The 13835-nt window shown below is 54.2% G+C and overlaps 1 protein-coding gene across 1 annotated transcript in view; it reads right to left on the minus strand.

Moving 5' to 3' along the window:
• The window catches only part of LOC120876031 (oxysterol binding protein), a 30527-nt gene that overhangs the window by 16076 nt on the left and 616 nt on the right, over window positions 1–13835 (minus strand). Inside the window, exons 2-8 of the mRNA XM_040257751.1 lie at window positions 13699–13819; window positions 8923–9131; window positions 6255–6505; window positions 1370–1565; window positions 770–872; window positions 407–461; window positions 64–195 (exon numbers count right to left, since the gene is read on the minus strand). Coding sequence (XP_040113685.1) covers window positions 64–195; window positions 407–461; window positions 770–872; window positions 1370–1565; window positions 6255–6505; window positions 8923–9131; window positions 13699–13819 — 1067 coding nt within the window. The remainder of the gene's footprint in view (window positions 1–63; window positions 196–406; window positions 462–769; window positions 873–1369; window positions 1566–6254; window positions 6506–8922; window positions 9132–13698; window positions 13820–13835) is intronic.

The raw sequence follows: 13835 nt of genomic DNA on the forward strand, positions 1-13835 counted from the left end.
CCTCCCCGGTGTGTGAGACCCTCCCCGGCGTGTGGGGCCCTCCCCGGCGTGTGAGACCCTCACCGGCATGGGGATCTTGGAGAGCTCTTTGCCGATGCAGTTCTTCATGATACTCCACAGGTTGAGGCTGTAGTTCGGCTTGTAAGGGATCCGCGTCCGCTTCTCCTTCTTGGTCTCCTCCAGCTGGTGCTTGTACTGAGCGCAAACACAAAGCCGTTCAGGGACCCGCAGAGAACAGAAAGCCCAGTATTTCTAGGCCTCCCTTTCCCCCATGCTAAAAAAGAGAAATCGGAGTCTCCTGTTCCTCTTCGTGCTTTACAAGCACGTCCCTGGGAACACACTCGGTCCATCCCTGCTCATCACCCCAGGTGAGCGTTACCTGCTCATCACCCCAGGTGAGCGTTACCTGCTCATCGAGGCTGATGTCACTGCTGGCTCCACTGATGTTGCTGCCGGTGCGTCTGCACGAGCGGGAAACGGATGGGGATGGGAATAAGATCAGAACCAGACGGTGGTCCTTGCCACGTCTTTACAAAGCAGAACGCTAAGGACACTGCACAAACTTATTCACGAGTGAGCGACAGACAACACTTAGGAAAGCGTGTGTAGGAATAAATGTCTCTGGAGAAGCTGCTCAGTAAAGACAGACACTCTCCCAGGTACTTAGGGCCAAGAGTCCAGGCCTTGGGAAACAAGCAGGATATTCCCACTGAAACACTTCCCGCGTCTCGACGGCTGGGCACAGGGAGGGCAGTCAAGCCTGACTCACTTGTGGCCCAAGTTCTCGGGCACGGTGATGATCTCAGGGGCGTCAAAAAACTCGTTCTCGTCATCTTCGTCACTCAGGTCTCCTTTGCCGGAGCAGGACTGATCTGCTGGGAGAGGGACAAGGCGCGTTCGTTCACTTTCCGACATTTAACGAAACCTGGCAGGCAGGCCTTCTACACACGCACCACACACACGGGAACAAGGGCAGCAGGGCACACGGAGGGCTGAATCCCGACCCGTGTGAGCCGCTGACGCCAGGGACCCGGGGCTCCGCTGTCCGCTGCGCGAGGCCTGCTGGCCGGTCAGACACCCCCCGCCCCAAGTCCCCCACCTTTGCCAGCGCCACTGGCCGGTCGGACGGCCCCCCACCGAGCCCCCCAGTCCCCCCACCTCTGCAGGGGCCAGCGCTGCTGGCTGGTCAGACGTTCCCCCCTGCCCCGAGCCACCACCTTTGCCGGGGCCACTGGCCAGTTGGACACCCCTGCCCCGAGCCCCCGGGCCCCCCACCTTTGTCGGGGTCACTGGCCGGTTGGACGCCCCCGCCCCCCCCACTTTTGCCGGGGCCCCTGGCCGGCCGGACGCCCCCGCCCTGGGCCCCCACCTTTGCCGGGGCCGGCGCCAGGCGCGCCTGCGGGCAGCACCGTGGCCCCCCGGAAGGCCCTCTCCAGGTGGTTGTGCTGCTTCGCCAGCTGCTCCAGGGTCTCCTCCAGGCGGACGCGCTGGTCCCTCTCGTGCTGCAGGGACTTTTGCCACTTCTTGCTGTGGGTCTGGGCCAGCACGAGGAAATCTCTGCAGGCCTGTACGGAGGCAAAGCGCACGTGGGTCCCCTCAACTAGACCACTCAGAGCCCCCCACCTCTGGAAGCCCGCTGAGTGAGCTCACTCTGGGAGCCCGAGCCAGCGAAGCAGAGTGCTCAACGCAGAAAGTAAACAGAAAGCACCGAGTGTGGCTGTCACTGCGGGCCAGCACTCTCCTGGTTGCGAGGACCACACGGACGCCAGCTGAGCGGCAGGTCTAGCTCAGGTTTGCCGCGGCAGGGAGGCTGCTCCAGAGGAGGCCTGCTGACTCGGCAGGGCAGAGAAAGCCTGGGGCGCCGGGTGTGGCTTTCGACCCATTCCTGACCACACTCAAGCCACCCACAGCAGAGGAACTCAACAGCTGAGTCTGCACCGCATCACCCCGAATAGGGGGAACTTCCTTGGTTTGTATCTCGGTCCCTAAGAGAACCACTGACCTCAAAAAGCCGCCACCTACGTGACCTCGAGAGAGGACACAAACCCGTCAGCGCTCAGTCCCGCCCCAGGCTCTGTGTGGGTTTCAGACCCAGGCCAGACAGCTGGCTGCAGACGCAAAGGGCCCCGGCGGCCCCACCCCGTCGCAGAGCCCCCAGGCCGTGCACCCTTCTCAGACACGCAGATCTCCGCTGGAGCTGTTCGTGTGGCCTAGGATGCCCTCCGCCCCCTTCCTCTACTTGGCCAAGTACTCCTCATTCTTTGAGACCTATGGCAAAGTTACTTCTCCGTGACACCCCCTCCCCCCATGCCCAAAAGAGCCAGGCTCTCCTCTGCTTCCCCAGCACTTTGCACATATTTCTATTTCTCAGCATCCACAGCATCCGATCGTGACTTTCTCTCCAGATGGATCATGAGTGACTTGAAGATACCATTTATAGCTTATTCACATGCTTATCTCCAGCTCCTAACTTGGCCGCTTTGTGCACAGTGGGAGTCCATAAAGTTTGCTCAATAAATAAATGGAGAAAGGAAGCAACGGAAGCTTAAAAGTCTAGACAACGTTAAAGAGAAACTAAAAGGTAAACAGAATATCCGCTGCCATGGTTTCCACCCTGACCTATGGACTAAGGCCTATGGAGTCAGGAACTCTGGCTTTGTGCTCAGGGAACCACAGATCAGACTACCCAACTGCCTACCCAAAAGCTCAAAGTAAGCTCAACATCACTGGGCCCCTACCGGGCTCACTACGCTCCCTTTCTGACTTGGCATCTTCTCATTGGCAGAGAAGCAAGGGACTTCCTGGATTCTGAGTCTTCCTCCCTCCCCAAGTCCAACGATCAGAGCCTACGGACTGTTCTTTGATATTGCTGGGATCTTCACACTTCTTTCCAAGCTTTGTACTCGAGGCGGCACAGAGAACATACCCTGGGTCGTCACAGCTCCATCCCACTAACTGGACTCTTTGGCAACTGATTGAACAGAGAGGCGCCTCACGTCCTCATCTGTGAAGCAAGGATGACAACCGCAGCGCTCTCACAGTGTTGCTCAACGGAAACAGGTAAAGCTCTCAGAAAGACCTGGCTCAGAGTCATCACTCAATAAGGTGACCGCAACTACAGTTACGCCTGCACTGAAGTCGGTCTCGGCCCCTCCTAACCCACCCCCTGCCAAGCCCATGCAGGATCTGCACACACAGCGTGCCCGCCCACCCGAACGCTGCTTCAGCCTTCTCTCGGCTCCCTCCTCCACCGGAGAGGTTAGCAGACCCTGCAGGGCAGGATGTGCGCCCGCCACACCTGGACCGGCTCCTCACCCACGTCCTGAGACCAGCGACAACTTGGTCAGCGAGAGGTGAGGGCATGCCGGGCACTGTGCCCACCTCTCGACACCCATGAGCTCATGAAAGCCTTTCCACACGGCAAGAGCAGGACCATCGCCACTTACAGAAATGGAACTGGGGTCACAAAAGAAGGAGGCACCCCCGGCTATAGAGATGGTTAACTGGGGCCGCTGGACTCCATGGCCCCGAATCAGGGTGCCTTTTTTCTACAGGAAGACTCTCTCAGGTCCTGCAGCGTTTAGTTGAGGTGTTACCTTCTCGAATCCTCCCGGTCTGAGCTGGATGCCCCCAAGGATTACAGCAGAGCAACCTGTGCCCACACCTGTCGGGGCATTCAGCACACTCCATAACCATCTGTTCACCTCTCGGCCCCTAAACGGAGAGTAATCTCCCTGAGGGCAGGGACCACGGCCATATCCCCGAGCACTGGGCCTAGAACACAGAAGGTGCTCAACCGTGTTCACTGAGTTAGAAAATGGATACATTAACACAGTGTCAAATTCACTCCCCTGCTTAGAGACCCACTCTGATGGCAAGAAAAGCTTGTATCCTAAGCAAGCAGGCAGCTGAGCGAATTCACGCACTCTTCCTTTGCATTGACACTGCCTGTTTTGAGACGTGATGTGCTACACAGCACTTTTCAAGCCTCGCCATTATCCCCTAGGAAACAGTACATGGATTAAAAAAACCGCCTTTCCAGCAACAACTGGCTACAAAAGGGGCAAAGGCAGCGCACTCTGGAGAACAGAATGAGAACTGACACAAACGGGACACCTAGAACTTAGGGAAGAAGGATTCTCCCCAGGAACAAAGGCACCCAAAGCATCTTTCCAAGAAAAAGTTCAAAATAAAGTTCCAGTTTTATGAGACATTTTTAAATCAAGAGGTGTTTTATGTAGCAAATATTTATCATAGTAGAAAAAAAATTGTCATGGGAGCAGACTTGAATAAAAGGCAACAGACGATTGTTTCCTGAGCTGTTCTATTTCATACATATATTTATGTCCTATTGATTAAATGCCCTGTATGATTCATGAGTTTCCCTGATCACAGGATGACCGAAAAACAGGCACCAAGAGGTGGAAGAGTCTGGAAAGAGCACAGGACCGGACTTCAGCGACACAGGTGCCCACCCGTGCTGGAGTGTAGAACGCGGACCGGCGCTGCTGGGAGGCGCTGATCTGCCCCCAACCCTTCAGTGGACAGAACAGCTTCTCTCCTCACCTCTGTGTGAGTCAGAGCACAGAAGAGTGCTCCGTGTTTCAGAACAGGGCACGGAAATAAAAGTCACCACAGCTTTCTGTTAAGGGATTTTAAATGCAGGAAAGTAGAGCTTCCCTTGGTCAGAGGAAAAGACTTTTGATCTCTGAGACCCGCACAAACTGAACTAGTTCTAAACAGAATCGTTGTCACTTCCTCAACAAGGGGAAAAATCTGGCCCTACTGAAGGCAGTGTGAAAGTAGCTTGGTTGTGTCCAGGTCTTTCTCATCCCATGGGCTGAGTCCATGGAGCTCTCCAGGCCAGGACACTGGAGTGGGTTGCCATGCCCTCCTCCAGGGATCTTCCCAACCCAGGGATCCAACCTAGGTCTCCCGAATTGCAGGCGGATTCTTTACCAGCTGAGCCACAGGGGAAGCCCAGGAACACCGGAGTGTAGCCTATCCCTCCTGCAGGGATCTTCCCACCCAGGAATCAAACCGGGACCTCCTGCGTTGCAGGCAGGTCTTTTACCAACTGAGCCATCGGGAAGGGTTAAGTTCCTCCCGTTTAAGCAGACAGGAAAACAAAAGCACCACCTGTGTAAGCCCTTTCTCACAGAGCAGACTTCTCACGTGCCTTGAGAACCATGCTCTCGTCTTCCTACCTGGAAGCTGACTCACATAACCTGCCAGGGGAGGGTCGGTCTCCAGCAGAGGGGGCGTGGCACTGTTTATAGACTCTGCTCTCATTCCATGCCTTTCACCCAGTATCTGCCCCACATCACCAGCACCAGTGGGGCTTTGGGTTTACCTGGAGCCCTGCCTCCAAGCATCCCACAGACCCATGACAGTCACCCAAGCTACGAGTCACAAGGGGGCAAAAGCACGGGTCCCTTCTTTTGAAAAGAAAAGCGCCCAAGGTTGAGTATGTTGCCTTATCACCTAGAAGTATGCTGAAGTGTTAGTTGCTCAGTTGTGTCTATTTGCAATCCCATGGGCTGTAGCCCGCCAGGCTCCACCTTCCATGGGATTCTCCAGGCAAGAATACTGGAGTTGGTTGCTATTTCCTTCTCCAGGGATCTTCCGGACCCAGGGATCAAACCCACGTCTCCTGCACTGCAGGCAGACTCTTTACCATCTGAGCCACCGGGGAAGCCCTATCACCTACAGCTCCCTCACCTCAGAGACTAAAGGTGAGGCTCACCCGGATTCCAAGGTTCTCAGTAACGCCTGACCCAGGCCCCCACTTACCACACTGCAGGCCAGCATGCACTAGCAAAGCAGGGGTCAGACTCCAGTGGAAATCTCAGAGAACAGAAAGGTGGAAAGGATCCATGAAGATCTATCAGTTCCAACAGATAAGGAGAAAGGAGGAAGAAAGGAAAACAAAGAAAGAATGAAAGGAAAAGAGAGAGAGTCGCAGCCCCGAGAGGCGAAGGACTCGGCGCCACCATCAGAGGCCCTGCTGGGGTAGAAGCCTGGCCTGGGCAGTGCCCTCCTGATGACTCAAGCAGGGCAGCGCGCAAGGTGCTTCTATCCCTGCACCCTATTCAGTTCCATGCAACAGACACTGCAACTCAAATCCCTTGAACAAGGAGGCAGGCCCTATGGTCTACGCTTTGCCAATCACAGCCTTCCAGCAAGGCGGGGGGCGGGGGGCGTGGCCTTTCCCCAGCACGTGGGCGGAGCTGCCTTTCCCGCAGGGCGCTCACGTTGATCATGGCGTTGGACGTGATCCTGAAGAGCGTGGCGCGCTCGTTGACCTGCTTGATCTTCTCGCTGCTCTCGGCCGGCAGCCGCAGGGCCTCCAGCTCGCTGAGCGAGCGCTGCAGCGCCGTGCCGTGCTTGGCGATCAGGTCGTTGCAGGTGCTCAGGTCCTCCACCTTGCTGGACAGGGTCCGCAGGGTGTTCTGCAGCTCCGTCTTGTCGGTCTGGGAGACGGACTCTTCGTCTCCCGACTCATCTGTGGGGCGAGAAGGGGAGCAATGGGCCTCCGGGCCCAGGGCCGAGAGCCGGAACTCTCCCAGTCCGCCCGCGCGCAGACAGACCAGCCCTCAGCCTGCGCCGTGACCGGCCGGGCTCACCGCCGCCGGGGGACTCTCCAGCACCGGTCCTCGGCCCCGCTGGGGCGGACACCGGGGCAGACAACAATGGGCGTTTCTCCCGCTCCCGCTTTTCTAGTTTTATCGGGACGTAACTGACGTGCGACGCTGTTTTAAGTTTGAGGGGCAGAGCACAGACACCTGTCGGGAAATGATTAAAGTCACTAACCTGCGGCACCTCACACGGACACAAAGGGCAGGCTTTTCCCTGCGATGAGACTTTCAGGATCTGCTCTCTTGGCAACTTTCAAACAGCACACAGCAGAGCCCACCACAGTCACGTGCTGTCCACGACATGCCGAGTACCTACTTGCCTTCTAACTGGAGGCCGGCATCTTTGGACCACCCTCATCCAACCCCCTCAGGGCCCACCCGGGTTCTTCCTAAAGGTGCAGTCTCCGGCCCACACCTAGAAAGGCTTGGATCTGGCAGGCGTGAGGCAAGGTCCGGGAATCTGCACTTCGCAAAGCGGCCTGGGTGCTTCCGATGCGCACCGAGGTCTGTGAACCAGTGAGGAGAGGCCGGGGTGGAGAAGCTAGACGGCTCTTATGGCTGGGAATGGACTACTGAGCCTTTCACCCTGCGTGCGGGGCCCAAAACAGTCACTCTGACTGCGAATGCCAACCCACAATCATCTGTGGGGTGACTGGCAGGCCCCTGTATGTCCTGGGCTGAGTTGCAGCCCAGCCCGCTGTGAACCACACTCATATCCTGAAAGGGTGATCAATTCCTCTTTCCTACAGGAGGACTCAGGAACTTGATGATGAATTCATCTGGCACGGAAGCCACCGCTGAAAGCCGTGCAGGGCCTTCTGTTAAATGCCCCCTGAATCCCAGGTCACGGAGAGGCTGTGCCTGCCTCTCACTGGCAGGTCTGTCCTTAACGCTGTGTAACTGCAAAGTTCTTTTCTAGCCGGGTCACTTCCTCTGGGGGAGCTAAACTCGGCACTGAGATCAAAACAGAACAAACAAGGAAAGACCCGCCCTATCTGTATCTGCTAGACAGAGGGGCAGGGTCAGAGCCAGAATATGACCTGTGACCCAGAGATTTATAAAGCAGGAACCTTTCCTTTCACTGCTTGCTGCTGCTGCTAAGTTGCTTCTGTCATCTCCGACTCTGTGCGACCCCACAGACGGCAGCCCCCCAGGCTCCCCCGTCCCTGGGATTCTCCAGGCAAGAACACTGGAGTGGGGTGCCATGCCCTTCCCCAGTGCATGAAAGTGAAAAGTGAAAGTGAAGTCGCTCAGCCCTGTCTGACTCTAGTGACCCCATGGACTGCAGCCCACCAGGCTCCTCTGTCCATGGGATTTTCCAGGCAAGAGTACTGGAGTGGGGTGCCATTGCCATCTCCGCTTTCATTGCTTAAGAGACATTAAACACAGCATGGGGAACCACAAGAGATAAGAAGAACAAGAGATGAACAGAAGTCAGCAAGTGAGCAGCACGGTCAGCTCTAAGCAAACAAGCTCCGTATGATTAAACTACCACTTTCCTTTAATCAAAACATAACCAGACTGTGCTTTTTAGTGAGACTATGGTAGCAAAATAAAGATTTTTCACAGAAAATATCACAAGTAATTTCTTCCCATGTGTCTTAGGCATGAAACAGCTCCGGGCATCAGGCGGGGAGGAGGGACAGCTGGAGCTCCTCTGCCCAGACCCGTGAGAGCAACCCCTCCGTCAGGGGTCTCTGACATCATGCTTTGGCAGTCTACAGAGATTGCTGGTTTCAATTCAACTAAACAACCAGTTAGGTAAGAAGATGTCAGGAGAAAAGGAAACAGGGAGGGCAGAGCTAACCTGTGAGTTTATCAGTTTGGATCTGATGTATCAATAAAATAAATAAATCAAACCTGATTTATCAATAAAATCATCCTTTCTCAAGATTTTAAGGCAGTTGGTGGGCATTAGAAGGCAAAAGCTAACTGCCATGCTTCTAAGACAAGAGTTTCCAATCTCAACCATTCTGACATTTGGGGCCAACCACCTCTGGCGGGGGCGGGCGGGGGGCTGTCCTGAACGCTGGTGGGAGCTTCAGCAGCAGCTCTGGCCTCTGCTCCCCGTGTCAGGAACACCGCCCCGCTCAGTGGTAACAAGACGTCTCCAGACATCACCAGACATCCCCTGAGGGGCTGAACTGCCAGGCTGAAAACCAGCCCTCCAGGAGAGATTCTGCCCGCCGGGCAGCCAGCAGACAGCTGGTAATGAGATGACAGTGGGGGCAAAGGAGGTCTGCGAGATCGGGGCGAACAGAGCGTCCCCAGGGGCTCGCCCCACCTGACTCGGCCAGCATCTTCACCGCCTTGGCCTTGGCCAGCTCCAGGGCCGTGACCCAGCGCTGCCGCTCCACCTCCGAGCTCGCCTTCAGGTGGTAGGTCTGCGCGCCCCCGTTGGAGATGATGAAGTTGCAGGAATCCTCCACCGTGATATTGGCAGTGGCGAGGTTGATGGTGCCGCGGCACGTGTGCCGCATCTCCGCCTTGGACCTGCAACGAGCCAGACAGCTGAGCGGATGCGCGCTGCGCCACAGCTCCGAGCCTTTCACACAGGCCGCGGTCTCAGCAGGCAGCGAGTTCTAAGACGCCCCTCGCGTGGCCCCCTCCAATTAAAAAGCCGATCAGCAGGCTTCTGAGCCTGCGCGTGTTCTGAGTGGAATTTACGGCTCCGCTCTTCCCCTCACCCTGAGCTTTTCCCCCCTCACCGTGAGCTACAGACAGCATTAACCCAGCAATTTTAAGTGTACAATTTAGTGAGTGTGGACAAATGTAAACAATTGTGCAATCACCTCCACAGTCAAGATGGAGAACACGTCCATCACCCCCAGGAGTCCCCTCAGGCCCCTTGACAGTCAGGAGTTACCTTTCATTTAGCAAGATACAATTATCAAAGGGTGCTCTATAAACTCATGCAACCAAATTCTGTATAATCATCTCATTCTCTAAGAGAAAGAGGGAGTTCTCTGGCAGGCCAACGGTTAAGACGCTGTGTTCCCAGGGCAGGGGACACCGGTTACATCCCACATGCCACGTGGTGTGGCCAAAAAAAAAAAGAAGTTAAAAGAATAGCTCCATTTTACAAATATTGAACAATCCACTATAACTCAGCCAGTGAGAACTGCCATATCACTCTTAAAACCATCTTGCAGACGTGTAAGGCACACTTAGATGTTTAGAGTATTAAATACTGTGTGTATGTGCTCAGCTGCTAAGCGGTCTCTGACTCTCTGCGACCACATGGGCTGGAGCCCACCAGGGTCCCCTGTCCACAGGATGGTCCCCCCGGTGAGAATACTGGAGTAGGCTGCCATTCCCTTCTCCAGAGGATCACCCCAACCCAGGGATGGAACCGCGTCTCCCACACTGGCAGGCAGATTCTTTACCACTGAGCCACCAGGGAAGCCGTTAAATACTGACTACAGCTTAAATGATATGAAAGCTCTCCATGGGAGTGAAGAAAGAATATTCATTAAAGGAGCACAGGGTGGTATAATCTTTCAGGAATATGTTCTTTCCTAAGGTCCACTGACCTCTATTGGTGGGAACTCCTAAGCCACCCTATTAATAGCTAGGAGAAATTCAGCAAATCTCTTCTCAGAGGACTGGGTGTAAACTTTTCTTCATTGCTACTGACTGACAGCTCTATTAATAGGCCAACTCTTGAGCCTTACAGCCCTGCTCAGTGACAATAAGCTACAAGAGACGTGGCATGAAACAGAGCTGCCAGCACAGCCGAGTGTACAGGGCGACCTGAGCTCATTTCCCCGCCACCCGCCGACCTACCCAGGGGACCTGCATGTTGAGACTGCAGTTTTCCCTGACCAACTTGGAACAGAAAGAGGTCAAAGTCCTTTGCCAACTGCCAGCGTGCAAAGCAGGGCCGTCTCTCTTTCTGGCACATCCCAAATTCCTGCATGCCGGAAATGACGGCACTCGCTCCATCTCTGGAAACCAGGACTGGGGCAGGCTTGAGAGACGACACTCCTCCATCTCTGGAAACCAGGACTGGGGCAGGCTTGAGAGATGACACTCGCTCCATCTCTGGAAACCAGGACTGGGGCAGGCTTGAGGAAGCCTGCTTCCTGTGCTTAGGAAGACAGCTTGGCTATTGTCCGGTCTGTCACATGAAACTGGTTTTTCTTCCTCAGATGCACAGACGAAAGGCATGGGATCGCCGGGGGGTGGGGGGGGTTGGGCGGGAGGTTGGGGGGGGGTCTCAATACACCAGGTCACTTTCCACCTCGGGCACCTGCCGCGCTGTGACATGACTCCTGCTTTCAGCTCCTCTCATCCCCTGCCCCACACTCCAGTTACATTATGAATAATGCAGGCTGAATTACCAGCTCACCCTCACTTTCTACTCCAAAGGTGCGGCTTGGACCTTCTGCCACATTCCTCACAATGCGCTGATCTTTTCCACAGGCCGCTTCCTAGGAATCGCCTCTGCTCAGGTCATGTCCATGAACTAAAAGTTTCCCGAATCATACAGTCTATAGTACTTTTAAAAATACCGAAGGACTCTGGAAGTTCGGGCAGGCTTGACTCTGGAGCTCTTGGGCTCAAGCAGATACACCTCTGCTTATAAGTGATTAGTGCAGAAGTATTTCAAAAGACATGCTTTTCAGGGTGCAAGGGGAGCTCTTCAGGCACCACGGTATTAGGTGGTGTTTTCTGATTAGTAAGTTCTTCCCGGAAAAGGCCAGCCAAAATAGTAGCTTCATCTCTAGAAACTAGCCAAGAAAACTAATACTAAAGGCTTGTCACTATGTGTCTGGGAGAGCTAGGATTCTACATATGGTTTTAAGTAACAGGACAGCTGTGTAACTTTGTATATAACGAAGAACAGGATAGGTAAAAAGAAGGCTTGCCAAAACCTATTAGGACAGTTCATCAGAGGATGGGTTTAGGAAGCACTTGGTTAAAAAGAAAACCGTATTCTGTAAAAGGCATATACAGGAGATGGTTTTGGAGGCATGAAAAGCAGGAGGCAAGACAACTTGGCTAAATGAACCCTAAGAACATGGGGATCCAAAGAACCAGTTTGGAAAAATACCAACTGGTTGATAGAAAGGGCTTCAATGTGATTTTGAGGGTAGCGTGTAGACTTGATAATTCTGAATGCTGTTCCTTGGTTGGTTTGTGGGTGGAACGGTCTTGGCTGGCAAGGACAGGCCCATGGCACATTTCCCAATACACGGTTTGGTATGTTTGGGAAGGCATTCTAGCTGCAGTCAGACAGGTACCACTAGCTCTTGTAGGAGAGAAATTAAAACTGCTTACAAGTACTTAAGAGATAACAACATGTACATTATTACTGTCCAGCCAAGATCAATAATGACCAAGACAGGTACTGATTAAAGACAAAACTGGGCTGGAAAGTGGATCTGATTAAAAACTTGCATGAGGAAAAATGACCACACATTAAGGCTCTCAGCTGATACACAACTATTGAAAACTGGGGAATCAGTGTTAATACTGACTTATAAGCCAAGTGAAGATATGAATCAGTTACCATTACAACGATGGTCAGTGTAACAGGAAAACATGAACTTGAGCGTGGGAAAAACTGTGGAACAAACCAAAACTTTAGATTTGTGATTTAACCTTAAACTTATAATCCCGGACGAATAATTAAAAAGGAAAATTAAAAACGAAAATCAATTCTCAGTAATTCAAATGATACACCTAAACGTTCACAATTAATGTCACTTAAGCAGTGAGGATGCACTAAGGCATTTTCTACCATGCTAGAGACCAGGTAAGAATGTGTTCCTACTTCAACAACCTCCAACTCCAATCTTCAATTCCCTTTCAAGATTCTTTAAGAGTCAAGACAATGAAGTTGAGGGAAAAGAGATTCCTTCACCTAAACTGTCCCAGAGGCAAAGCGACTCCTGGCAGAGGGCCAGAAATATAGTCTTAACAACACTCTTTTGGGTCTCAAATAGAATGGTCTTTATAAAAAGATTTCACTTAGGAATTACACTATATTAAGCAAAATCTTCCTTCAAGAAGACTTCTATACATTTTGTATAACACACACAGCGTGTCATATCTATAAACTTGCTGTAGACAAGTAGTTTTCTCTTTATCTGACTGATCCACGGAACACTAACCTGGGTTTTAGGCTGTGTTGGTATGAAAAGAACTAGTTTCAAATCCTGACTCAAGACCTTGGGAAAGTTGCCCAAGCTGTCCGCGTCTCCTCAATGGTAAGGTGGGAGTATCTCCTAACTTCCAGGCTGCCGCTGGGAGTCACAGAACGGTGTACGTCACACACCTGTCCAAGCTGTCTAGCACTCAGGAAATGTTCGTGTCCTGTCCCCAGATCCAGTATCAACCTATCTATCTATAGTAATACTCATAGCCAAAGGCATGCTATGTTATGGCAAGACTGGGAGTCACCACAAACGCGTACGAAACGTCCCAACACAAGCGCTGCTAACAGGAGTCAACAAGAGGCAGGGGCTCTTCTTTTGAGGAGACTTGAACCGAACGAACCGGCTGGCCCCCAGCAATCCTGGCTGGAACACTTAACGATCTCCCCCTGGGAGGGCGCGGGGGCTGACATCACCCCCAGAAGCCCGGAGGGCGCGTCTCCGTGTGGGCTGCGCAAAGGCGAGAGCCGAGGCGAATCTCGAGGAGATAAGGCCTGGGGACAGACCCCGAGGCCACCCCGTGCGGGGCGTCCTCGTGCCTGAGCGTGGAGCGAGCACCGGCGGGAACGTCCAGGGCCGCTAACAAGCCTGAATTCTGGAGCCGGGGCACAGACAACCAGGCCTCGCGACTCCTGACAGCAAGTTCCCCGGGAGCGGCGCCCGGGTTCTGCCCCCGTAGGCACCGACACCGGCGCCCTCCGTGCGGACCTCACGGCACCGAGGCGCGGCCGCGGACACAACTCAGGAGACGCGACGCTCCCGGACCCACTGGCGGGGCCGGGGCCGGGGGCGCCGAGGGCGGGGCCGGCGGGCGGCGCCGTACGTCCCGGCGCGCCCACTCTCGCGAGGGTGGGCTCGTGTGGCGGCCGGCGGGGGGGACGCGCCCCGGAAGCAGTTACCTGTAGTAGCTGAGGAGCCCGTTGCTCAGCACGAACCACCGCCGCTGGTAGCCTTTGATGTAATTGGTCCATTTGAAGAGCCAGCCCTCGCGAGCCGAGCCCGAGCCCCCGGCCGTGTAGGGAAGGTGGGGTGGTGG

Source organism: Oryx dammah, unplaced genomic scaffold (genome assembly GCF_014754425.2).
Source record: "Oryx dammah isolate SB20612 unplaced genomic scaffold, SCBI_Odam_1.1 HiC_scaffold_17, whole genome shotgun sequence".
NCBI classification, from domain to species: Eukaryota; Metazoa; Chordata; class Mammalia; order Artiodactyla; family Bovidae; genus Oryx; species Oryx dammah.